This window comes from Dermacentor albipictus, unplaced genomic scaffold (genome assembly GCF_038994185.2).
Source record: "Dermacentor albipictus isolate Rhodes 1998 colony unplaced genomic scaffold, USDA_Dalb.pri_finalv2 scaffold_29, whole genome shotgun sequence".
Lineage (NCBI taxonomy): Eukaryota > Metazoa > Arthropoda > Arachnida > Ixodida > Ixodidae > Dermacentor > Dermacentor albipictus.
The window spans coordinates 1,903,943-1,931,247 of NW_027225583.1; the positions used below are offsets into that span (position 1 = coordinate 1,903,943).

General features: G+C 44.2%; 1 protein-coding gene and 1 long non-coding RNA gene across 3 annotated transcripts in view; both read right to left on the reverse strand.

Moving 5' to 3' along the window:
- Window positions 1–27,305, reverse strand: part of LOC139052684 (uncharacterized) — a 1,258,229-nt gene that overhangs the window by 1,099,430 nt on the left and 131,494 nt on the right. The gene's annotated exons all lie outside the window — the stretch shown is intronic.
- On the reverse strand, window positions 1,505–25,335 carry LOC139052693 (uncharacterized). The gene is made up of 4 exons (XM_070529737.1): window positions 25,226–25,335; window positions 16,227–16,568; window positions 13,471–13,621; window positions 1,505–1,657 (listed from the first exon to the last, which is right to left on the reverse strand). The coding sequence occupies exons 1-4, from the start codon at window positions 25,319–25,321 to the stop codon at window positions 1,548–1,550; spliced, it is 699 nt and encodes a 232-aa protein (XP_070385838.1). The 5' UTR covers window positions 25,322–25,335; the 3' UTR covers window positions 1,505–1,547.

Consider the following 27,305-nt stretch of genomic DNA (forward strand, 5'->3'; position numbering starts at 1 on the left):
CGTGTAGGCTTAACTCCTGCAATAAGGAATCTGTTTCAAAATTTTTTTCGCAGTTAGCTAGTCCGAGAATATAATATCACAGGCAGTAACACCATTTGCAAAATACCTTGTACAGCTTCAGTTTCTCTTGAAATGTGTCGTCTCAGTAGGCTTTCCCTATGGATACTGGATCGTTATTGAAAAAAAAAAATGTTGCTTTACGTGTCCTGTGCCCACAGTGCCCCAACCACACAGAACAAGTTTCTAACGGATCGTCGGTGTCGGCGTCGGCCGTCATTGTCAAGGACAATGTGACCCTGGGAGAGGCACTCACTCGATGCCGGAATCGAAATCTATCCATGCCAGATCAGAGAACCCACGACCATTCATATATAAAACAGCGCCAAAAAACACGGACAAGGGAGGACACAGGACGAGGGCGGTCCTGTGTCCGGACAGCGCTCGTCCTGTGTCCTCCCTTGTCCGTGTTTTTTGGCGCTGTTTTAAATATGAATTATCCATGTCACCTAGCTCGCACCCAAACCCTTCTGAACCCACGACCGAAATGGCCATCAAAGCACGAAAGCCAGCCAACGTCAATCAGCGGACTCCGAAAATACGTCGGAAACTTGCTCCTTGCCTTTTGGCCGCAGTCCTACATGATCATAAAGTATATGCTGTATCAAAACTCGTACGCTTCCATATATGTCCATGCGACGTTTTAGAATTGTGGTATAGTACAAATGGTTCTTTTCTATTATGGATATCGCGCATGACTTTTTGGAAAGGAAGTGTCGCATATCAGGAAAATACTGTTTTTCTTTTCGTTCTGTTCTTTTTTTTATGGACGCTTGGCGACCTGTTTGTTCTTTCTGTCCCGTTGTTCTCGCTGCGATGTTTGCCTCATGTCCGTCACTGGACATGCCGAAAGCGACAGCGCAGAGCTTGTCGCGATTATCGAATTCTTCGCCCCGAAAAACGAGGTCGCGCAAGCCGTGCCAGCGGTTCACTCTTCGGAGTGCTGTCAGCTACAGTGAACTCCAGGGAGCAACCTTATCCTCTTTTGTTTCGATATTACTTTCAGCGCTTCAACGTGAATCGATGTATCTACAGCCAGCAACACGTATTTTGGCACGATGCGTTTGAAAGCTTCGACTCCGTGTCTCTGAAGCAAGCCATGGTTGACGATTGGGCGTGTTGGTATAGCATATTGGAGGTTGGAATGCGCAATAGTTTGACGATACACACAGAAGAGACACAAACCACAGAGCGCTACTTGCAACTATCGTTTTATTCCCTTGTCAGTGGAATAAATACAGGAAGATACTCAGGGGGGAGGGCGGTAGCGCTCTGTGGTGTGTGTCTCTTCTGTGTGTATCGTCAAACTATTGCGCATTCCAACCTCCAATATACTCTGAAGCAAACGGCATCGATGGCTATGTCGGTTGCTTGCTGCGCTTTCAGGTCCTTCACTCTTTGTCGTGTTTATCAGTCGTACTGCGAGTGCACATTCAAAACTCCGCACTTATCCCATGTGAAAACAAACCCCAACATCAACCCCCTTTATTTTAAAAAAAAACTTGACCGTGTGAAAAATAAATATAAAACATCACTACAGCATCCGCCAAGGAGTGCAAGCTCGCCATGAAGAGCTCGGCCGTTACAAAAGCTCGATGGCCTGAAAGAAAAGAAGAAAAAAAATTAAGCATTGTTTTTCAAAAAAAGCACTATCTCATTCAAGCCTCATTGCCAATTAATGCTATTGAAAGCACGCTCTGCACCAAGAACAGATATGGCAATTTCGTAAACTGCATGGCCTAGAAAATTCAAAGAGGGCGAATTTGATTGATACATTTATATTTTATGTGAATACTTTAGATTGTTTACGGGGGTTTTGCAATGGTTCTACTCGCATCCTAATGGTTTATTTGAAAGCCATGTATAATACCGCTACTTTGTCCGAATGAGCACTGAACCTGGCAACTTTTAACAGTCGAACTCTGTCGAGTGCGCCTAGCTTACAGAACTCTTTGGGTAACTATCAGCTATCCAACAAGGCTGATTTTTGGGCTAATTGTTACGGTTTACTCATAATAGCAAAGCCTTCAGCAAATTTTAAAAAAAGCAGGGATGTGACAAAGAAACCGGACAGCGCAATCCTGTTTAACTGTCACATCCCTGTTTTTTTCAATTGCGCTATAGGCTTTGCCATTATGAATATCAGATATTGTTTCGGATATAATTGGCCTAAGCGAGATTAGAAGAACTGGTGAGGTTTATACAGGGCTGACTAACGGCCATGTTCTCTGCTATAGAGGTCCCCAGATAAACAATACGAGGTAGGATTCCTAATCCATAAGGATGTAGCGGGCAACACTGACAAATTCTACAGCGTTAGTGAGAGGGTAGCAGTAGTCGTAATCAAACTTGATGAGAGATACAGATCAAAGGTCGTACGACGTTCCAACATCGAGTGACGTTGATGGTGAAGTAGATCAGTTTTATGAATATGTTGAATTTGCGATGACAAAAATGCAAACTCAGTATTCTGTAGTAATGGGCGACTTCAATGCAAAAGTGGGGAAAAGCAGGCTAGTGAACAAGCAATCGGCAACTAAGGCGTCGATTCTAGGAATGCTAGAGGAGAGGTGCTGGTAGAATTCGCAGAAAGGACTAAGCTACGAATATTGAACACCTTGTTCAGGAAGCGTAGCAAAAGAAAGTGAACCTGGACAAAGTCCTAATCGTGAAGCAAGAAATGAAATTGATTTTCATACTTTCCGCGATCCCAGCAAAGGGCAGGATAAGTGTTACGTAGGGTAAAGTGCAGGGATCATAGGTTAGTGAGGTCTAGGATTCACCTCAAGTTGGAGAGAGAAAGAGCTAATTTGGTCAAGAAGAAACAGGTCAACTTTGAGGCAGTAATGGTAAAAGCAGACACATTCAGGCTGGTGCTTGCAAACAAATGTGCAGCCTTAGAACAGAGAGATGAAGATGGCATGGAGTCAATGAATAAAACCGTAGCGAGGCTGGTTTCAGTGGCAGCAAGTGAAGTCGGAGGAAAGGCACCAAGGCAACCAGCAGACAAGCTCTCCAATCTAACAAAGGACCTAATAAAGAAACGACAAAAAGTGAAAGTACTTAAGGAAGGGAATTGCGCTAAAAAAGACACAGACGAGTAAGGACATGGACGGGTGCAAACTCGCGACTGATTTTATTCCGAAAGAACAAATATATATATATATACCTAGATTCTTATTCAATCATTGCCTAAGCGCACATGCCAAGAACGTTTTCTCTTTCTTATGCAAATTGATACTAGAATCGCTTACGCATTCATCACCTGACTTATCAATGTAAAAAGCCTCTGCGAGTTCACGTGCTACCTGGTTACGACTGCGCCTTAAGATTTTGGTTCTAGCCAGCAAAGGCTGGCATGCTTTATGAGGCATAGCCAAAGGGCATGCGCAGCAGTGTAAGGCCAAATTTGACCCTTTTTCGTTAACCATAGAAAGCTTATGTTCCCTTGGTCGTTCATTTATACAAAGGTCAGTCTGGCCAATGTAAACTTTTCCACATGTCAGGGGAATTTCATACACAACCCCGACCGAACACCTGACAAACTGGGTGGCGTGACGTTTCGTGCGTGACAAACTGGTAGAGGTGCGGCGTAATCTAATCGATGCACCAAACCCCTCCGAACAGCAGTAGCTCCCGCCACGTACGGGTGGTTATGCTGTACACCGCGCCAGCAGAAGGGTCTGTGGACAGGCCCCTGAGTTTGGACTCCTCCCAGGGAAAATGGTAGCTCAGACCACCCCAACCGGTTCGGAAGACACAACGCCGATTCACTGTACGCTACTCAATCCGCGAACGTCGAATCCCTTCAACGGCGCCATACATGAGGATGTTGAAAATTGGCTGGTATACTATTAACGTGTTGCCGCGTTCAAGAAGTGAGATGACGCAGACAAACTGAAAACGTATGTTTCAGTCTTAACGATGGCGCACGTGTTTGGTATGAGAACTGTGCAGATGCCCTCACTTCATGCGCAGGATTGAAACGCTGCCTTCTTGAGACGTATGCGAGCCCCGACCGCAGAGAGCGAGCTGAGAGTGATCTCCAGTAACGTATAGAAATGCCAAATGAAGATGTCGTAATGTATGTCGAGGTCATGAAGCGTCGCTTTTGACGAACCTACCGCAGCATGTCGGAAGAAAGGAAGGTGGGGTACCTGATGCGCGGAGTGAAAAAGCAGCTGTTCGGCAGTCCCGTGCACATTTCTTCCAAGACCATGTCAGATTTTCTTTCCGAGGCTGTCACTATGAAACAGACTCTTTGGCAGCGTGCACCATCATACGAGCGCCAAGTGAACGCTGCCTCACCTACGGACTCATTCGGGGCTCTCGGGAGCCACGTCAATTTCTTTTGATTGCTCATTCGTTCCGTAGTCCGCGAAGAACTACCCTCACAGACAACGCTCAGCTCTTTGTCCAGTGCTCTCCGTGACGCAGTCCAGCATGCGCTAAGAGAACCAACCTCCAACACAGAGGTTTGACCGCTAAGAACTGACAGCCCCCGTATGGAATGTTCGCAAGCATGGAGGCAACCAGCCCTTCGTGCCTCCCAGCTTCGCGACGCGTGCCTGGCGATGATACAGCTCGTCCAAGTAGCCTCGGGTTACCAGGATCACTGACAGGCCCGAAAGAACTCATACGTGTGATCGCCTATTTCGCGCTCCCCTTTGCTTTAACTGTGGCGAAGCTGGGCTTGCCTACCGGCAGTGCTCCTATCGAGAGCTCAGGCTACTGGGATTCTCAGCAAACTCACCGCTACCTAAGTTCGGCCAGCGTCCTCCTCAAATTCAAGAATACGTTGCCCAGAAGCGCGGATCCCCATCAGCTCGGCACCACTCACGCTCCCTTTCGTTGCGACGGTTTTCTTCGGCTCAACATACGTATTCCAGTGTGTTGCAGGGTCGGTCGCCCAGCCCGCGCCGGAAAACTAACCACAACGGCCTTCGGGGACCAAGCCGCTCAGTTTTGACGTACTCAAGGTGTCCTACTGACACGTACGCGGACGCACGATGCATCGACGATGACAGTACCTGCGGATTACGGAAGAAGAGTTTCCTTGCACATTCCTGTACTGCTGGACGGTCGTGAGTTGACTGATTTAGTGGACACTAGAGCGGATTAGTCTATAATCAGCGATAAACTGACCACACTTCTGAAGAAAGTGACGACGCCTTGGAATCAAACGTCGGTCCGTACAGCTGGAGGGCACATCGTCACACCACTCGGCATGTGCACGGCACGAATGCAGGTTCGCGGCTCTACCTTTATTGCCAGCTTGATCATTCTTGATCAGCGTTCGCGAGACGTAATCATCGGCACAGACTTTCTCAGGCAGCACGGAGCTATCATCAACATCCAACAACACTTCATCACTTTCTCGACAAAGCGTGCCACAGCGACGACCAACAACACCATCCACCCTCGACCATCTTTTAGTGTCATCGACGACGCTGTCACGATACAACTCCTTGCAAGTGTCGTGGATCATGTGGCACGTGACAGACTCTTAAACAATGAAGCGGTCACAGAAAGCAATCGCTCGCTCCTGCTTTCTCAAGGTGTTTGCGTAGCAAGAAGCCTAATTAATCTCCATGATGGCCACTGTGAGGTTCTTGTGACGAACTTCAGCTACGGACATCGGCACCTTTTCCCCGGTACTGTAATCGTCTACACCAACTCGATCGCCAATGAAACTGTGCGTTTTGTTTCCGAGGCAATCGGCACTGTCGAAGTACGTCTACGCAACGTCGACATTAGTACAACGATTCCTGAAGAAAACAAACAACTCCCGCGCGAGCTCTAACTCGACATCCACTCTTGATTTGCATGGTCGTCGAAGATACGCAAACCTCGATTACAACACACCGCATCGTCACCTATGACGACGTGCCCCCCATACGGCAAAAGCCTTATTGTGTTTCCCCGACGGAACGACATGCGATTCATACACAGGTGAAGGTAACACTTCAAGACGGCGTAATACAGCTTTCGTGCAGTCCCTGGTCATCGCCAGTCCTTCTTGTTAAAGAAAATGGCACACATCAGTTAAATATGCAGTACTGGAAGCTAAATAGCTTCACAAAGAATGACGTCTGCTGGTTACCTCGTGTCGACGATTCTCTGGACAGGCTGAGGCGCGCGAATTATTTCTCCTCTATCGATTTTGAAATGTGGCTACTGGCAAATTGAAGTAGATAAGCGGGACCGAGAGAAAACTGCTTTTCTGACTCCGGACGAAGTTCACAAGATTAGAGTACCCCATTTCGGCCTCTGTTGCACTCTAGCCACATTCCAGCGAATGATGGATACCATGTATGCATTCTCGCTGACCTCAAATAGAAAGGCTGCGTCGTCTATCTTGATGATGTCGTTTTCTCGGAAACATTTGGCGAGCACCCTCGACGCCTTCAGAATGTACTCCAAGCCACTCGATTGACTGATATTACACTTACGCCAGAGTTAATTGGTCAAGTCGTGAGCGCACCAGGTGGTCGGCCTGATCTCAGGAAGACTGGGGCCGAAGCTCCTTTCCTAGCTCCAAAAGACAAGAAAGCGGTCCGACTATTTTTGTGCTGGTATGCATAGTATCAACACTTCATTCAAAACTTTTCGAAGATTGCAGAGCCGCTATTTCGCGTTACGCGTGACGAAGTACCATTACTCTGGACTAATGAAGAGCAGACAACCTTTGCGAAGCTACAACGTCGTTTGTCTTTTCCTCCGGTGCTCGGTCATTTTCATGAGGATGCTGACACATAAGTGCGCACTGACGCCAGCAACATCCGTCTCGGAGCCATCCTGGTGCAACAGCAAGACGGCACTGAACGAGTTATCGCCTACGCGAGCCGCACTCTGTCACACGCAGAGTCCAATTATTCCACCGACGAGAAGGAGTGCCTCGCGGTTTTTTGTGCTACTACAAAGTTTAGACCGTATCTCTACGGGCGGCCATTTAAAGTGGTGACAGGTCATTCTTTGTGCTTGTTGACCAAGCTCCGATACCATTCTGAATGAGTGACACGTTGGAGTGTGCGACTACAGGAATTTAACATCACCATCGTTGTATGGGTCAGGCAGAAGACATGAAGATGCTGACACACTATCACGAGCACCTGTTGAATCTCAGAATCCTGGCGAGGAAGACAGCGACTACCTGAGAGCCTTCAGCGGGCCGGATCAACTCACTAAACAGCGATCGGACGCTGAATTAAGGCCAATCATCGATCACATAGAAGGCGGCATGGCGTCCATTCCTCGCCCTATTTCACGAAGGCTGTCATCATTTTGCCTACGAGAGCGCATCTGATACAAAAGCACAGGTGCCGGGGACAAACCACATCTTCTAGTAGTACCTGAAGCCCTTCGTGACGACATCCTATTAGCCTGCCACGACGAGCCGATATCTGGCCACTTGTGCTACTCAAGGACTAGGGACAAGGTACGGCAACTGTACTACTGGACTAGACATACTACTGGACTAGACATGCGTCAAACGCTACGTGAAAGGATGCCATGAATGCGAGCGCCGCAAGTCACCATCCTTCAAGCCTGCAGGCCTTCTACAACCCATGGACCCTCCGCGTACGGCGTTTGATCAAATTGTATTGGACGGTCTTGGACCATTTCCCTTGTCTTCTTCCGGCAATAATTGGAGCATTGTCGCAACTGATTACTTTACGCGTTACGCTGAGATAAAGGCACTACCATGCCGTACAGCTTCTGAAGTTGCCGAGTTTTTTATGCATTACATGGTGCACGGCGCACTGTCATTCATCATCACTGACCGAAGGAAAGTTTTTACGGCGAAACTTCTGCACGTCATTTTCAAATTGAGTTACACGATTCGATTCATCGAAACCACGGCATACCACCCCCAGACTAACGGCTTGACAGAAAGACTAACCAAAACACTGGCAGACATGATATCTATGTACGTGGATGTGCCGCACAAAACGTGGGATGGAATCCTGCCATACGTAATGTTTGCGTCGACCTCTGGCACGCAGGTAACTGCACGATTCATGTCGTTCTGCCTCGTTTATGGTCGAGCTGTTCAAACTATGCCAGACGCAATGATTCCGTATGAAGACGTCGATCAGCTCCACAAGGTAGCTCCTGACGTCGGGGAGTACATTCAGCGCGCCGACGAAGACTGCTGGTGTGCACAGACGACAGTTTTATACATTAGAAGTTTTGTTGCTTTCAGAGCCTTTTGCATAGTACGACGTAGGTATCCAAGCTGTTTTAGGGCCTTTGAACATGTTTGGTCAATGTGTGTAGTCCATGAGAGATTGTGAGTAAATGTTACGCCAAGGTATGTGTATTGTCGAACTCTGGTTAAAGGAGACCCATTCAATGAATATGTCGCAATTACAGGTGCTGCTCTTTTCGTGAAGGACAAAACAACCGTTTTTTTTTTTTAATTAAAGTTCATTTTCCATTTTTCACACCAAGCACTGAAAGAGATAAAGGAATCGTTTAATCGCTGAAAACTATTCGGGGAATCAATCACGTCGTATAAGACGCAATCGTCGGCATAAAGACGAATATTAGAGGAAACATGTTTTGGGAGGTCATTGACATAAATTAAAAACAATAAAGGACCTAGGACGGATCCTTGAGGAACCCCGGAGCCTACTTCAAGTATGGATGACCTTGCAGAACTAAAGTCGACGCATTGGGACCGGTTAGAAAGGAAACTAGCGATCCAATTGACCATATGGGAATTTTTTAGTATTGCATTTAATTCTTGCAAGAGGTGAGAATGAAGTAATGAATCCAAAGCTTTAGAAAAATCAATGAAGATAGCATCAATCTGTTTACCGAGATCCAACTGATAAGCGATGTCATGGGTGAAGTCGGTTAACTGCGTGATAGTAATGAAACCACGTCTAAAGCCGTGCTGAACATTAGTTAGAATGGTGTTGGACTCCAGAAAATCTATTATGTGTTTGTAAATAATATGTTCCAGCATTTTGCCCGATTGGGAAGTTCAAGAAATGGGCCTGTAATTCGTTATGTCTGTCTTCCTGCCTGTTTTATACAAGGGTATTACTCTTGCAAGTTTCCACGATGAAGGAACGATTCCTGTATCTAGAGACTCATTGAATATAATTTCAAGATAGCGTGATGTCCATTGTGAATAGCGAAGTAAAAAGGAATTAGGAATACCGTCGGAGCCACTAGACGTTTTTGTGTCTAAATTTAGAATCAAATTAAGAACGCCATTAACATCAACGGAAATGTCGGAAATAGAAAAATCTGAACCATTATCAAAAGCAGGGCAGACATGAGAATCATTTGCGTACACCGAATGGAAGTATTCATTGAATGCATTGGAGATGCGTGCAGGATCATTTATAGTTTCATCATTGATAGTGAATGAAGATGAAGCTTCAGTAGTAGGCATGACAGAACGCCAGAACTTCCGAGGATTATTTCTTAGTAAACCTGGCAGCTCGATATGAAAGAAAAAATCTTTGGCCGTATTCATTTTCAAATTTAGTTCCTCTTTGGCAGAGGTGAATCTAGCAATTGCATCAGGGTCATTACTACGTTTTGAGCGTCTCAGTCTTCTAACGCGGCGTGATAACTGCAAGATTTCTCTAGTCATCAAAGGGAGGGCACGATTTTTTTTTCTTAGTTTTTAACGGAACAAAGCGTTGAATACACAGCTTTATAATGTTTTCAAATTGGCGAACTAATGTATTCATGTCACAGTCTTTACTAAGTGTGCAAAACGATTCAAAACGTTCTGATAAGACATCAAGAATAGACGTGTCTTCAGAGCGATTAAAGTCGAAAAAAGTTTGAATTTCGGCACGTGGCTTACAAACTGTGCAGTTTAGCGATATGAACACTGCCCTGTGATCTCAAATGCCGTCAGTAATTTCACACTCTGACAGCTTATCAACAAGGTCTGAAATAATGAACACCAGGTTAAGAACTGTGTTTTGTCGTGTTGCGCCATTGACTACTTGTGTAAGCCCAAAAGATAAAGAAAAGTTAATTAGTTCGCTACCTAAACAACTGTGATGCGATAGTGAGGGCCAGTGAATATCTGGTGTGTTAAAGTCTCCCATTAGAATTAAGCTAGATGCATGAAAACTGTGCGTGTTGATGTAATCAGCGAGCAGAAAAATGTTATCAGGTGAGGAGGCAGGTGGATGGTAGAAAACAGAGACTATGATTGTTTTTTTGCCTAGGTATAATTTACACCAAACAGACTCAAGATCTGCTGGAGGACAGATAACTGAAAACTTTAAATCCGATTTTTAAAAAATGGCGACACCGCCTCCCCTACCAGTTTTGCGGTCTGATCGAACAGCTACATAGCCGGGTGGAGTGATTTCAGAGTCATATATGTGATCTTGAAGCCATGTTTCAGTGACACCAATGAAATGAGGGGAATAGGAGGCTACCAAGGAAAGAAACAGCGGGAACCTATTTACTAGACTTCTTGCATTCAAATTCAAGAAAGTAAGCTTGTAAGAGTCGCGAATTTGTCAAGGTGAAGATGACGTGGCCGGGAGAGTGTTGTCAGAAAGGCTCGAATTATTCACTACGGCGTTTACAGCGAGACCTGAATCGTCAACTAGGGCATTAGCTGCATCATTCCACCTGTAGCGGACACCATTTATAAAGACGTGGTCATAACGCAACCTCACCACAGAGCCATGGTCACGAAAAGAAGAGGTTGCTGCCCATAGCTTTTTGCGAATGGCACGTACATTAGCCGAGTAATCTTCAGTTATGTAAAAGTTTGTTCCTTTCTGCTTTGAGACAATTTTCATTATTTCTACTTTGTTCCGAAAGTCTAGTACTCGTAATATAACTGGGCGCGATCTACCTTCACGTTTGGTGCCAATTCTGTGACAACGTTCGATGGGCGGGCATTCAATTTGAAGTTTCTCTGTGAAAAATTGGTGTACATTAGACAAAAGCGTATCTGTGTTTTCGGCATTGTGTTCACCAAGTCCATGCAAAATTATATTGTTGCGTCTCGAGCAATTTTCAAGGTCATCATTTGTTTTTAATTAGTTCCGAAACAGCCTGAGCGTCCGTCAGAACCAGAATGGCCATATGAGACTTTAGGATCAGCGCTAGTTTTTTCGAGAGCGGCCACACGGGATTCCAGAGCGTCAAAACGCTTGTTAACAGTTTGCTGAAAAACCTTGATGTCAGCGATGCCTCGAGCGATCGTTTTTTGCCCAGCCAATAGTACTGTCAGCATTCAGGAAATATTGTTCAAGTGATTATCAGGTGCAGCAGATGAACACGAAGTTTCGTCTGAATTACCGGTGTTACGAATCGTCTTTCTCGGGGGACCGGGATTTAATTATATATATATATATATATATATATATATATATATATATATATATAATGACGAAATAGAGTACGACATACGTTCAATGAGCACAGTATATTTCACTGACGTTCCGGCTGGTGGACCAGCCTTTGCCAAAGTCAAAGTCACTTTGACAAAGGCTGGCGCGCCAGCCAAAACGTCAGTCAAATACCCTGTGCTTGTCCAACGTACCTCGTACTCTTTTTCTTCAATTGATTACCGGGGCCAGCGTGAACTACTCAGCCATATATATATATATATATATATATATATATACCCCTTGGGGCGAACGCTCCTCAAGCATCAGTGAAATGTTCTTGCATTCCGAGCACGCCAACGACGACAAAACTGAGAAAAGAATTTCGACATCTACAATCCTCTTCCCCTGTACCACAACACTTCCGGTGGCACTTAAAAGTTTTCCTGCAGCTGGCCCAGTTTCACTTCACTTGCGGAAACAGCAACATTCACTTCACACTTCATAGAGTAGTTCGTCGTGCACCGATTGCCGTAGAACTTGCGTTTCGGCATTTGTTTCACTCGTAACTTAGCCACAACTTGTTGTGTGATGTAAGGCAACAATGTAGGTCACTGAAGTGATGAAACAATAGCTTTAAATGGCAGTACAACGCGTCGCTGCAGTGTAAACGCGATGTCACGTCGTGCGACCCGCATGGCAGTGTGTTCAATTTGAATAAAGAAATGATTACGATCACCATTGCTCAATCCTATCAACCTTTAGAATACGTCGTCACAAATTCATTAAAAAGTATCCTGCGTATTTGTGCACAAACGTAAGTTCCTTTTAAAATTTTAAATGTAGGTTTCATTTTCACAAAATGTAACTTTTAGTTTTAGAGAGGTCTGCCGGCACTTGCGGAAACATCATAGCTTTCGACAGAACCAGATAAAGAGATAATTTTTGCAGCAGCGCAATTCTGAATGTCTGTAGATTCTTAAAATAATAAAAAAACGAAATTCGCTGCTTTTGAACAGAAACGTGGTTTCCAAAAGTGGCAACATACTTTATCGCTAACAAATACCTTATCCTTCCCATATATAACGATCTGTCATGGGATATGCATGTTAATGCTAATCGCATGTTAGGATATCTTGATCGTACGTCTACAAAACTAGCACTCTACAAAACCTTAGTTTGCTCAAAACTACAATTCGCATCTGCTGTACAAGCTCGCGCTTACAATCAGTGGAGACATGAGTAAAAAAAAAACTTCGGCAGCCTATGAATACAACCACGTGCACATTCAGCGGCGTCCATAAGGAAGCAAAGCTGCAGCGAGCACGATGTAGGGGTGTGGGTTTAGTGTTAGCATAGAGCACACGAGGGATCACAGCTGCCAGCGGAGTGTTGCCTTTGTTCTTTGTTTAAGTTACTGCAACTCCTGTGGGATCAAGGAGACTAAGTACACCTCTACCTGCTTATATGATACCCCTATGGTATGCTCCACTGACCTACAAGTTCTGTGAAGTGCATTTGATTGTATTCTTCTTTAAGAACTGTTTTATACAAAGTTCACGCGTGTGTGTAAAAATAAAAGATAAATCACAAATTATGTTACGTCAACATCAGATAAGGGCGACAAGAATATAACCACGCAAGTGATCTTTTTTTAATATGTGAATAGCCATCGTTCTTTGGCTCTTTTATCCGTGTTTGCGGTGGTCGGCTGCTGATGGTCGGTTGTCAAACCTTTGCAGCCAAAAGGTGCTGATGCAATGGCCATGTGCTCTCACACGACAGTTGTGATACTGAACATAACTAGTATAGCTCGGTGAGGCGTGCACTGCACTGTGACAGCTCCGAGTGCCTGAACAATTCAAAATTTTGGTGTAGTGCTCATGAATGACTGCCCTCATAAACTTCTAATTAAAGGAAATACCTAGCACGAATCACTCGGCTATTCGCTCCCATTGACGCTCACCATTATTGTACGCAGACTTATTCCTTTCTCTATCTACGATTTATATTTCGAGAAAGTAAAGAGAGTCTTTGCAAACAAGTAGCTATGAAAACGGAAATGGAAAAATTGGCATTCTCTTACTGGACACCACCAACAATTCGTAGTGGGCCCAAGCGGAGCCGAACTTTGAGAGGCACTCCTTGACGGTGCCAGCCACGACGAGTGCAATAGCCGCTGGGAACGCCACCAGCCCGACGAAGCTGCCGGCAGCCCTCGCTCTACCGTGATGGAACTGAAAACAGCCGGTACATTTTACGAATGTGTCAGTGTCACATCATAAGGAATTATAGTTTATAAACAGCTTTTGTATGTATATATATATATATATATATATATATATATATATATATATATATACATATATATATATATATATATATATATACATATATATATATACCGGGTGTCCGAACTATTATGTATACAGATTTAAAAATTTGCAAATGTCACACAGCTGGACAGCACCAAAGTATTGTTATCCGCCGTCACTTGGAGATACTCATATTATTTTCTTGCATTCCGCCTTACAACACCTTTGGAGGTCTCTAATTATTCAACTTCCCAAAAGTTATAGTTAGATTAAAAATGTCAATGACAGATTTGTGGAGCAACATGATCTCCTGATACAGCTTTCTTTTGCTCAATACGTGCTACATGAAAGTTTTTGCAAATGTCAAAGTAACCCGCAAATAAACGCAATATTGGTGCGTTACTGGCTGCTCGAGCAAGCGGCTGGCTTGGTTAATTAAGTATTCGACGTGATCATTCCACAATAATTTACATTTTATATGCGTGCCTCAGTACTTACATTTACATGTCGTTTCTAAAGCAACTTTATTCAGGTGGTACACAGGAAGATTATCGTTAGACCGGGATGCTCTCATAAATTTATACTTGTTAACCTTAAGTTCCATTCACCACAATCGGCACCAATTGCTATCGTTATGACGGTCCGCCTAAAGCAGGGTAATTTCGTGCTCGTTAGGTATTTATCTAAGATGAGACATTCATCTCCAAATAAGTGAACGTCATAAGTAATTGCTAAAGGTAAGGGATCAACATAGATACCGAATAAGAAAGATCCCAGGACGGAGCCTTGTGGCACACAAGATTGAAAGTCGCTATGCGGTGAATTATGACCATTAGCTGTCACGAACTGGGAATGGTTAACGAGAAGTGACTCTATCCATTTTAGAACACTATGATCAATGTTTAACTTGCTTAATTTATAAAGCAAGTGTATATGGCACACTTTGTCAAAGGCTTTCGAAAAGTCTATGCAGATGAAATCGGCAAAAGAAGACTGGTCTAATATTTGGTGCAGTCTTTGATTAAACGTTAATACTTGCGATTCGTATGAGAATGATTTTTATATCAGGGTTGTGATGGCGAAAAAATGAATTCGACGCAAGAAAATCCGCAAGGTTAGTGAAGATTTGTTCTAGTAGTTTGAAGCAGGTACCGTTTCATCATAATTGGCAGGTGATGATTTGCCGCCGGATTTGTGCAAAAGAATAATTGTCCTTCTTTCATTCTAACAGAACTGTATGTGTGTTTAGCGATTGTTGGAATACTTTAGTTAATATAATGAAATTACAAGAGCAGGTGTTTTTCAGAAAATTATCACTCATGTTACCAAAGCCAGGTGACGAATGTATCTTCATTGAATCTATTAGTCAAATACCACTGGGAGCTTCAGCATTCACTGAAGACAGTTAGGAAGTTAGTCACTCAAGACAGCTAGGTAGTTCAATATCTGTAGTGCACGAGAAATTTTCAACAAAGGTATCTTTCAGAAAAGTTGCGCATAAATTTTTGGGAACAGGGTTTCCAGACCAATTGTTAAGAGGGATAGAATTTTTGGAAGGAGGATGTATGACGCGCCAGAATTTTTTTACGTTAGTTGTCAACGTACATGGTAATGTGGTTGATAAGAATGTTTCTTGCGTGCATTTGAGTGTGGCTACATAGGCGCATGATGCTAATGTGTAGGCTTTCTAACATGAGTCAGTGGTTGATTGCATTGCAGAATGATAGTCTTATTTTTTGTTGGATAGCCGCTTTAAATGATTGTTGTACCTAGGCGCGTGCGGGTTGTAAGGTATAGTACGGGTTGGGATGTGCTTTTTGATGGAGTGATTTACCTCTGTCAAAAATATATTCTGGTTTGACTGCACAGTAAGATGTTCAAAATCACTCAAGAATATCTTAAGAAATGGACTTGGCTCATTTATTGATTCAGAGTTAGCTCTCTTATCGTCTCTAAGGATTCTTTTACTATTTGGAAGTTGCGGAAATGGAGTATTAGAGTGAATATTTAGTATTAGATGGTCGATAATGCTGTATAAGTAATGGATGAAAGAGGCATAATCGGGACGATTGGTTAAGATGAAATCGAGAATGTTTAGAGCATTGGGGGTGATTTTTGTGCCTTGCGTAGCTAATCGAGTTCAAGGAAATGACGTAGAAATATCCAAGAATTCTTTTGAATAAAAAAGTAAAATAAGTCAGGCAGATTATTGTTCCAAACTATATTAGGAAACTTAAAGTCGCCAAAAAAGAAAAGAGGTGAAGAAAACTTTGACAAAATAGGAGCGAATCGCGTCATGACACGTAGTGTGTCCGTTGTGCGCGCCTCCACCTCCACTCTGAGAACTAGCCCAGCTGCAAGTGCATAATCGTCAACCGCATAAAGAACAAGAAAAGCATGCTTTTTAACATGCTTCGTGATATTGAGATGACCAGTCGTTTTCCTCCTTATGGAAATATTTTTCTTCACACATGTCCCCTAATCCATCACAAAATTGCGCACAGATGCTTATAGTGAAAACACGTACCTTAGATGCCACTGCCTTCAGTGCAGTGGCCTTCTTTACGGCCACGTGGGTCGCGCATACAACGTAAATCAAGAGCAGCGCGCCATGGGCCGTGGGGTGATTGTCCGCGTCGACAACGGGGAGCGCGCTCAAGGCTACGTCCCCGATGTGGTAAAACGTCGCCTCCTCGAGTGCGCGGATCGCCGTTCCCCGCCACCCTCCACGCATGTTCCTGACATACTTTTTGAACTCATGGGTGGCCATCGCCTTGAGTGCTGCGGCCACGATGAGCACTGCAGTCCAACCAAAACTGCCATGGCAGTAGGAAAGACATTTGGAGACCGTAGGCGGCGCAACCGCAATCTGGGAACGAGAACCAAGAAAAACGTAAATAGTAAAGGAATTAAGAGACTTATTAAATAGAAAACCACGCAAAACATTGGTGTAGAGAGCAAGTTTCATGCGGCAGGTCTGACCAATGCGCCAAAAAGAAAGGCAGTGCAGAAAAATAAATACCATCACCATGTATTTATTACCACGTAATTTACAGAGGTAATAATGAAAATATTGAATTCTATTCCTGTGCAAATTCGACCAAGTGTTGTAAAACAATACTAACACAACGGTAAGCTTGACATATTCAGGTTGAAGATTGTATTAACACAGCAAGCCGGGCGAGTTGGTGACTGAACACATTCCTATGGGTGTACAGAGCAACCTGGACGAAGGACAAAACGAAGTGCATGATACGAGTGCAGACTGACAATTAGTTTATTTTTTCAAACAAGTGATTAAATATACAGAGAATGCGATCATGTGTGTGTGTGTGTGTGCGCGTGTGTGTGTGTGTGTGTGTGTGCGTGTGTGCGTGTGTGTGTGTGCGTGTGTGCGGGCGTGTGTGCGGGCGTGTGTGCGGGCGTGTGTGTGTGTGTGGGCGTGTGTGTGTGTGTGTGTGTCTGTGTGTGTCTGTGTGTGTGTGTGTGTGTGTGTGTGTGTGTGTGTGTGTGTGTGTGTGCAAGTGGTGAAAGAGTGCCTGCCTATCTTGCCATTCAAAAACTATGTTTCTTTATTATGCAGAAAGATAGAAGTCTGGCTAACGCATGCGTTTCGGTTGACATGCATGAAGTAGGCTTCCACAATCTCGCGCTTGATGTCATCCCAATTTTTAAAAAGCATTTCAGGTTTTTTAACAAAGATTTTTTTTTAACGAATACCGATTTTCAGTCAGTATTCGCCTCAGATGATTCCAGTCGTTCAACATTTACAGCTAACGATTGATATGCAGTTGATAATATCAACATTAGCCTAGAAGGTGTTTTCAATCTCATACTAAACTTAGATACCAAAAGAGCAGCCAGCCCTGATGGAATTCCGAATTCCTTTTAGTATGATTGTCGCTATGGACATCTAAATATCTGTTCACTATATGTAAGAAGTTCCTTAATAGTGGCGTTGTGCCGTCTTCCTGGAAAAGAGCTAAAGTACTACCTTTATATAAATCTGGTGACAGACAGCTTTTATCTAACTATAGGCCTATTTTTTTAACTGCAACCTCCTGTGAAATACTAGAACACATAATCTATAAGCATATAATAGTGTTCCTTGAGCATAATAACCTATTGAACAGCTTTCAGCACGGCTTCAGCGGCTGTTTTAGTACTGTAACCCAACTTACTGAGTTCACTCATGACATTTCCCATTATATCGACTTCGGTAATCAGATTGACACCATTTTCATTTACTTTAGGAAAGCTTTCGACACAGTACTACACTCTAAATTGTTTTTGAAACTCCCTAATATTCTAAATAACCCTCAGTTAGTGTCTTGTCTTGGAGTGTTTCCTTTCTTTGCATTCCCAATTCGTATGCTATGATTCTGCGGATTCGTCCGCAGTCCACGTCACCTCAGGAGCCTCACAGTTATCCGTACTTAGCCATCTACTATTCTTATTGTTTATTAATGACCTTCCAGACCATGTTACTTCAAAGATACGGCTCTATGAAGATGATTGTGTTACGTACAGCCCAGTTGAATCACTCGCTGATCATCAGTGCCTTAAAGATGACTGTTTTGTATTGTGACTGGTGTGCTACTTGGAAAATGAGCATACATTTTGATAAAACTGTTATGTCTTTTGCTAACAGACACATGCCCTTATGTTATGATTATATGGGCAACGATGTACCACTAACAAGAGGTTTTCAATACAAATATTTAGGCGTCATTTTTACACCGACCTTGTCTTGGTCTAAACATATAGATTACATTTGTAGTAAAGCGTTAAAAAAACTTGGTTACATCCGCCGGACGTTGTCTGCTGCTCCGAGGGACACTAAATTAGTAGCATACAAAACACTGATTCGCCCAATTTTAGAATATGCTTTCTCCGTATGGAGCCCGTATAAACAATGTGAAATAATTGTATTGAGTCGGTGCAGAGGAAGGCTATTCGTTTTGTTTACCGTCGCTTCGACCGAGACATTCCACCGTCAGCTGCTCTTGCGGAAGGAATCGTCCAGTTTCTTTCTAGACGGCGGCACATAGAATCTCTGAAGATTTTCTATTCGTAAAAGCACTCTCTTTGTCACCTATCAGATCCCTCCATTTTAATGTCTGCTTGCCCGACTGCAACCAGAACTCATCATGCCTCTAATATCAGACCACTCCATCCACGCACTAACACTTTCAGATACAGTTTTTTCCCCTGCATGATTGAACAGTGGAATTTGTTACCTGCCGAAGCTCGTTTGTTACCCATTTCTCAATTTTTAAATGCTATTGCTGATGTATAATTCCTTCACATATTTATATTTTATGTTCTTGTTCCTGCGTATCGTAATCAGTTTTCCAGGCATGTACACCCACTCCTGCCATAGCCCTAACGGGCTGCAGTATGTATAAATAAATAAATAAATAAATAAATAAATAAAAAAATAAATAAATAAATAAATAAATAAATAAATAAATAAATAAATAAATAAATTTGTCTGGGCAATTTCAACAACACGCAGCCAAATTCGAGCTTGTTGCATTCCTGGTCGCACCTCGGTACTTCTTAAGGTGGATGTTAAGGCAGTGTCCGGTTTGCCCAAAGTACTTCTAGCTGCACGAAAGATTAATAACGTAGACCACTCCCACCGACCATGCCACAAGCTGCCCCGTGTGTTTGACGCGGCACGCGGTCTTGGACGCCTGTTTAGGTCTATTGACGCAATTGCATATTTTGTCTAACGAGTTTTTAGCTGAAAAGATGATTTGAACACCATATTTCATGGCTGTCTTCTTTAACGCATGCCCCATTTGATGCACATAAGGGACGGCTGCACACTCTTTTACCGTTTTGATCCGTTACGGAAGTGCTCGACCATAGATATTGGAAAACTGGCCTTTTCTAGCTGATTAAGCTGTCTGAAAAAGCTCAGATTGGCGACGTGATGGCATGGCTGAGCATTGACTCTTTTCACTAGTTTTGAGAGTGCCGACGCGTAGTTTAGCATTGGTTTTCGTGTCCTGGGGTTATATTGCCAACAAATGTGTTGTGCTGTTAATATTATCTGTAAATCCAAAAATTAAATTTCATTACTTATCTGCAGTTCATGAGTGAATCTGTGACCCATTCCTTCTTCATCAAAGGCAGTAAGCAGAACGCCAATATCTTTGGAACTTCTTTCTTCGTACATAACTACTAAGTAGTCATCAACAATTCTAAAGCACTTAATCATTGTTCCTGCGAACACGTTCTCGAGTGTCCGGTCAACACTGGCGAGAAAGATCTTGCTAAGAATTGGTGCGACCTGAGAGCCAATGGAGACCTCCTGCTTCTGACTCGTTACTTCGTTATCACACATAATGAACGGGGAATTTAAATAGAAAAAACAATAGTTCGAGAAATGACTCAACCGGGACGTCACTCTCACTCCTACGATTCAGCAGATCGTTATCCATGATGCAGCTTTGATTGTCTGCATCAGCTGATTTCTAGAAAGGGAACAATATAAATCTGTGACGTCAATCGTGAAGTCTGTGCACGTTGGATACACCCCTTCGTGAAAAAGAAGCGAACTTCTGAATTTTTTACTTTGAATGGGGTTTCTGCCGGGAGCCATGTTAAGCTCTTCTGAAGATAACAAGAGACTATGTGTTGCCCTTTCTCACTGAGAAAATTGTCCCTAAAGGTTGCTGAGGTTTATGCTTTTTTGTCCTAAAGAAAAGCTCAAGGTTCAACCCATGACTTTTATTTACTGTACTACATAGACGGGGCTCCAGGTTCATAACACCGCAAACGGACATGAGGCAGTCTCGCAGTATCTTGACCTGGCTCAATTAATCGCACTGCAAGCTGACCCACCATGGGGCGGAAAATTTCGCGCTGAGCCACAACCTTTTCTGGACACATGTCATGGCAAAGATGCCAAGACGTGCAAGACGTCCAATTTGCCAAAAGGTACAAGGGTAGCGTCTTGGCCTCTTCGCCATGGCACGTGTTCAGAAGAAGTTATGGTTCTGTACAAAATTTCTTGCCGCACGGTTGGCCACACGAGAAGGATCTGCAAGATCTTGCAGTCAGAATGGATGAGCCAAGCCGGGATGCTACGAGACTGCTTCAAGTCCGTTTGCGGTTTCATGAAATTAAGACAACGAGAGTGTCGTCGATACCTCGAGTGGTCTAGGACAAGCCAGTATTAGCAGGAGTTCCTCTGTAGCAACGGCCGGTGCAACCTAACCCCAAGAAGAAGAAACCGAAACCCACACCAAAGTGCTGAATCTGACTCATATTGTAGTTCCAGATAAGCACATGAACATTCCGAAATTACGCCCAAAGTTATGCCGAGAACCTTGCCTACACCCAGTCAGTAAGATAGCCACCATTAGATCAGCGTCCAGGGATGTAGAAGTAGATCGAAAATTCAGGCGCATTTCTCAGGGCGTTGAAGTGTTCGTCAAATCTCATGGAAACCGGAATGGCAGAGTGCAAAAGATCCAACCCCATGTGCAAATTTTAAGAGATAACTAAGTAAAAGTTTTGACTTCTCATAAAGACTGGTACTTCGTCCTCCTAACCGAAGGGCGCTTTTCTGAAAAAGCCTGAACCACTTTAACAAGAAACGTCAAGAAGACACACACTGAACCTTAAAAGTATAAGATCAAGCAAAGAAATTGTTGCTGGAGTTGAACCTTGGGCATCTATGTAGTACAGAAATGAAAAGTCAGGGGTTGAACTTTGAGGTTATCTTCGTGATAAGAGCGCATAAGCCTGAGCAACCTTTATGAGCAATTGTGTCTGAGAGAAACACTTTGCTGGACGTAGTCTCTGGTTATCTTCACATAAACTTAACAGGCCTCCAGGTAGAAAACACATTCAGAGTAAAAAGCTCAGAAGCCGTTCGGTTTTTGTCCAAGAAGGCGCGTATACAGCATGCAGAGCCTTCAATACACCACTGCTGCTGATAATGATGACGAACGCAATACCTGCATCGCATACCAGAGTTTTGCGTCAAAAAATAGATTGCAAACTGTAGCTCTTGCAAACATTAACAGATTCCCACCATTCCGTTTGTTCCATTTTATCTGCGTTTTTCTTTTTTGCTCTAGCCAATACTCATCGTTATTTTTGTAATATTCTAGCGTGACGCCAAAGTATTCAACGGGTGTTGTCGACCACTTAACATTGGCAAATGTGACCCTGGTCGAAGGCAACTCTCCGTGCGAGAAACTAAGGCACTTCCCCAGTTTACCAGGCTTCCGGTTACTTTGGAAAAACCCTTCATTATTGCGATTGCTCCAGCTACACCTTCTTGATGTTTACAACAGACTATCACATCATCCGGATACGCCAGAATTTTAACTTCCGCTGCAATTATTTTGGAATAATGCAGTTTTGAGTGATCGCGGGGCATATTTTTTCTACATAACAATATGCCTAGCGTGGTAGGCATATTGGTAGGTATGGTATGGTATGGTATTGGTATGGTAGGCAGTAGTCACGTGGTAGTGACTGTGAAGAAATCAGCCAAACTGAGAAAGATGAAACTAGCGTTTTATTGGGCGAACTTGTGCCCTCAGAAACAGGATACACTCAAATAACGGGGATGGATCGTCATGGTCGGATCGTCATGTAGGGCGTGCAATTCTTCTGGACGCATTCCTGATGGAACTACAAGAAGGTAGTTGGCGCGCACTGGTGAAAAGTTCTTCTTTACGAGTAGGTTGTTTTGAAGCGAGAACGAACACTATCCTCGCCTAAATGCCCTAGAGACAACGTCGGTGTGCCCTTCCAAATATTCGACGAGGTTTTTCAACTCCGGGTCTGCTCGCTGCTGTTCTGCGAAGTCTTCCGCGCTTAAAATGCCAAGGAAGACGTCGTCATCTTCGTAATCTTGCTGCAGCGAGTCAATGGGGGCACGTGATAGGCAATCCGCATCAGGGTGTTTTCGTCCGGGCTTGTAGGCTACAGTGATATATTCTTGCAGTCTTAGGCTCTACCGCACCAGCCGTCCTGAAGGATCCTTTAATTTCGCTAGCCAACACAAGGTGTGATGGTCGCTGACGACTTTGAATGGCCTGCCACATAGGTAAGAGAGAAATCTCGCTGTAGCCCAAACGATGGCGAGGCATTCCTTTTCGGTTGTAGAATAATTGCCTTCCACGTTTGACAATGACCGGCTAGCGTAAGTTATCCCGTTTTCATGTCCATCTTTTCTCCGGACTAGGACGGCACCGAGGCCTACGCTACTGGCGTCAGTGTGGATTTCGGTATCCGCGTGCTCGTCGAAGTGCGCAAGTACGGGCGGTGACTGCATGCGTCGTTTCAGTTCTTAAAATGAGTCGGCTTGCGGCGTTTCCCACTTGAACTCAACGTCACATTTAGTTAGCTGTGTCAGCGGGTCAGCGATGCGTTAAAAGACCTTCACAAATCGTCTGTAGTAGGCACACATGCCAAGAAATCTACGCACTGCCTTCTTGTCGATGGGCTGTGGGAACTTTGCAGTGGCAGCTGTCTTCGTCGGGTTGGGCCGGACTTCAGACTTGCTGATGACGTGGTATAGGAACAAAAGCTCATCGTAAGCGAAGCGGCACTTTTCTGGCTTGAGAGTGAGCCCTGATGATTTGATGGCCTCTACTACTGCCGCAAGCCGCCTAAGGAGCCGAGCACAGTCCGAATGGCATGACCTTGAACTCGTAGAGGCCGTGTGGCGTGATAAAGGCGGCCTTTTCGCTATCTCTCCCGTAGTCTTTTATTTGCCAGTAGCCAGACTTGAGACACATCCACGAGAAGCATTTTGCGTTGCAGAGCCGATCTAATGCGTCGTCTATCCGTGGTAGGGAGTATACATCCTTCTTTGCGATCTTGTTCAGTCGACAATAATCGACGCAGAAACGTAAGGTTCCGTCCTTTTTCTCCACCATGACAACAAGGGAAGCCCACGGGCTTTTCGACGGCTGGATGGTGTCGTCGTGCAGAATTTCGTCGACTTGTTTTCTTATAACTTCACATTCTCGCGGCAAAAACTCGGTAAGAGCTATGGCGGAGTGGTCGAGTGCACTCCTCAGTGATTACGCGATGCTTGGCGACTGGTGTTTGTCGAATCCTCGATGACGTCGAAAAGCACGTGTGCCGTTCCTACTTGTCCTTCTTGCGTCCGTACGCTTTAGAGCGCGGCGCTTACGCGCCCCGTTCCTGCGTTACGCGTCGGCGTGCCTTGCCGTCGTACCTAGTGACCGAGCGAACGAGCAGAGCGAAAGATGAGAGTGAACGCGAATCGGGAGATGCAAGACGCGAACCGCGGAAACCAATGAGCGCGGCCTCTTCAGTGACATGCGCGCGCAAAACGTGTTATGCGGACTTGCCCGTAGCTGGATGCATACTCGTATCTGGTCTTGGCCGGAGCGCTCGTTTTGTACTATTACGCGAAGCATATTACTAGAGCTCAACCCAGCTCCTCAGGCGCGGCGGTGTCGCCTTCAATGACCTTGAGTACTCATGCCATGCCACGTGACACCGTGACGTCACGACAGAGGAGAAACAGGGCTCCAACTCGCGCCGTCGCTCGCGGCGTCGCCTTCAAGGCTGACCACGTGACGCCATGACGTCACGACAGAGGAGAAACGGGGCTCCAACTCGCGCCGTCGCTCGCGGCGTCGCGGCGGTATGTAAGCAGCTGCGCTTGCCTCTGCTAGACACTCACGAGGTGAGATGCCTCCTGGAGACAGAGCTGCTCGTTGGAATGAGAAGCGAAGGTTGCCGCGTGCTACAGAGACTGATGAAGAGCGGGAAGAACGTCTGGCCAAGCAACATGCTCAGTATGCGGCTCGGCGACAAGTTACCAAGTTTAGCCACCAATGTGCTTCGCATCTGACTAGGCTTAACCAAGCTAAGCCACAGCCAATTTTTGTCGACTCGCGTCAGCGATTGCTCACGCCTTTGTCACGTGGTGGTGGTCCAGCGCGCGCGTTAACGCACATTGTTGGAAGTGTTCGGGCGTGTGACTCTGGGCGCGATAATATGACGGTTCCAAACTGAAATTATTCCATTCCAGACGTCAAATCGACGTGGCTCTTTGTGTGAATGGGGCGAGAACAAGAGATGTTGTTCAACCGGGCCAATCAGCAGCCGTCATCATTGCCGGAAGCGTAAACGTCAGTTTGCCGTGTTTCGTTTTTGAGGATTCCTGACGTCACTTAACCGAGGCTTGAAAAATTTAGGTCAATCACCGAGCAGTAATGGCAGATTTGGAACAAAATCACTTTGGAATAGTTTTACGTTGTACCGATCCTGTCTGCCACCTTTGAAGCAATACAGTAAGCCTACTGCGCACGATGCGAATAACACCTACCAAAAACCTATGTAAATGAGCGTTTATAAATCCGGGAACCCCTGACGAGAAATGAGTTCTCTGCAGGATGCTCATCAGCAAAATATCGCATCCACTGGCTCATAGCTAGAGCTGCAGGAAAACGGATCAGTCACTGCAACCCAGACATGGGTTTCCCTAGCTCCGCGCAAACCTGCGTTACTCACATTGTGTGGGTACCTGGACCTCAGAGTACTGTTCCTGTTCGACACGCTGTCCACAAGGCAGTCGGTGTACCCGCCGACGAAGCTGGAAAACACCATGGTAAAAATGATGAGCGCAACCATTGTTCTTGATTCACTGGCACAAATAATGTACTGCAGTAAGGGATTGATGATGATGATGATGATGAAGCCTCAGGTAATGGCACAAACCCACTGAGGGGGATAGGCCACGAATCGGGTGGTAATATGACTCAATACATAAAATAAAATAAATTGGTTAATAAATAAATACCTCGAAAAAAAGAAAGGAAAACAAGTAATCCAAGATGTAAAATAAGCTATGAATACATGAGATGAAGTATTGATCAATACTATAGTAAGCCTTGCGTTGATAGGAATGTTAAAAAAAAGGATATACTTAAACTTGAGTAAGGTAAATTGTGAATAGTAATAGTAAGATTTGAACTGTGAATTTGTGCTTTTACTTTTTGAATTTTTCTAAACTGCAGTAGAAATAAATCAATTCTTCAAACTAAAACTATTAGCAAGGCATTCTTTTTGTGCCACATAGGAAATTATAAAGGGCCAGGCAAACGTTCCTGTAGCTATATGCCAAAACTGTTGCTCCAAGGGAGAGTATAACAGTGCTGCTTAAAGGTAATCCTAAATTTTGAAGTGGCATTTCTAGACATAGTTTTCGATGATTAGAAAACCGCCGGCATGAAAATAAAAAATGATATATAGATTCTGGTTCATTACAGAGGTAGCATAGAGGGGATACCGCCAGACCACATCTGGGCAAGTAAAAATTAAGTGATGGAATACGGCAACGCAGCCTAGTTAATGAAACTTCAAATTTCCGGTTAGGACAGCATTGCCGGTACCAAGAATAATTTAAGTGTAAAAAATCTGAAGATTTTGCTAATGACAGAGCTTTTTTTCCTCGCTCAAAGAAAATCTCCGATATCTGGCTGCAGTAATGTGCGCAGTTGCCGGCAGCACAAATAGCACAGGACCTGCTAAAGAAGCTCTTGCTAAGGAATCGGCTTTTTCATTTATATCAATGTCTAGGTGGCCAGGGACCTATACTATATGCACTAAACTTAAGTGAGGTGGAGCTATTGAATAAAACGTGTTTCCGGTTGGCGACTTTGTAGACGCAGTAAATGCGCTGCTTACAGATAGAGAATCTGTGACGATAATAACTCTTGTAATATGAATGGGTAATTTCCGCAAGGCAAGAACTATATCCAGAAGTTCGGCATGAAAAACTGATGTGTAATCTGGTAGGCGAAGTGAAAAAGACCAATTGAGGGATGGTGAGTAGATATCCACACCTGCCTTCTCTTCACACGAAGAAACATCGGTCGCAATTACGTTTATATTGAAATGGGCCAAATAATCTTGTAAACGGTCATTCAAATATGTTGTGGGCAGAAATTTCGCATTGTGTGGAAAAATGTCTGCAAATTTAATTTTCAGTGACCCCGCGGAGACCTATGGAGCGGAATTATTTCTCTAAGGCGAACATTTAAAGGTGCTAATTGCGCTTGCACAAATACAACTTGCGGGGTATGGAACCGTGACCACGTGGTCTCAAAAAAATGGACCTGGTTCACTAATAAATGCATATTGTCCACGTCGTAGCGAAGAATCATAAGCTCTTAAGTAGGTTTGAACCGTAAGCATGCGGAATCGTGTGTGAAGAGTAGGTAGGCACGCTTCCTGGTATAATACATTATTAGCAACGAATTTAGGAAGACCTAAACATAGTCGAAGAGCTTCTCTTTCTAACACAGCAAGGGGCCTTAATTTATATTTTGCACTTCCGGAGAACAAAAAGCAACCAAATTCTAGGATCGGTCGTACATACATACGATAAATCATAATTAATGTGTCACTTCGCATACCAGAGTGTCGGTTACTTATTCCACGTAGTAAACCTACGGCTCGTGTCACCTTCGTTCCAATATATTCTATGTGAGAACGCCAGTCCAGTTGTGCGTCATATGTGATACCCAAGTATTCAAGCGACTCTACCTGAGGAATGGTTCTCTGTTCATATACTAATGATAACTGTAAT

Excerpts from the sequence above, each read along its gene's own strand:
- LOC139052693 (XM_070529737.1), bottom strand. The coding sequence starts at position 25,321 with ATGGTGTTTTCCAGCTTCGTCGGCGGGTACACCGACTGCCTTGTGGAC. Across the intron at positions 16,569-25,225 it reads GGTCCAGGTACCCACACAAT|ATTGCGGTTGCGCCGCCTAC; the intron begins GTGAGTAACGCA and ends TCTCGTTCCCAG. Across the intron at positions 13,622-16,226 it reads TGAAGGCAGTGGCATCTAAG|TTCCATCACGGTAGAGCGAG; the intron begins GTACGTGTTTTC and ends GGCTGTTTTCAG.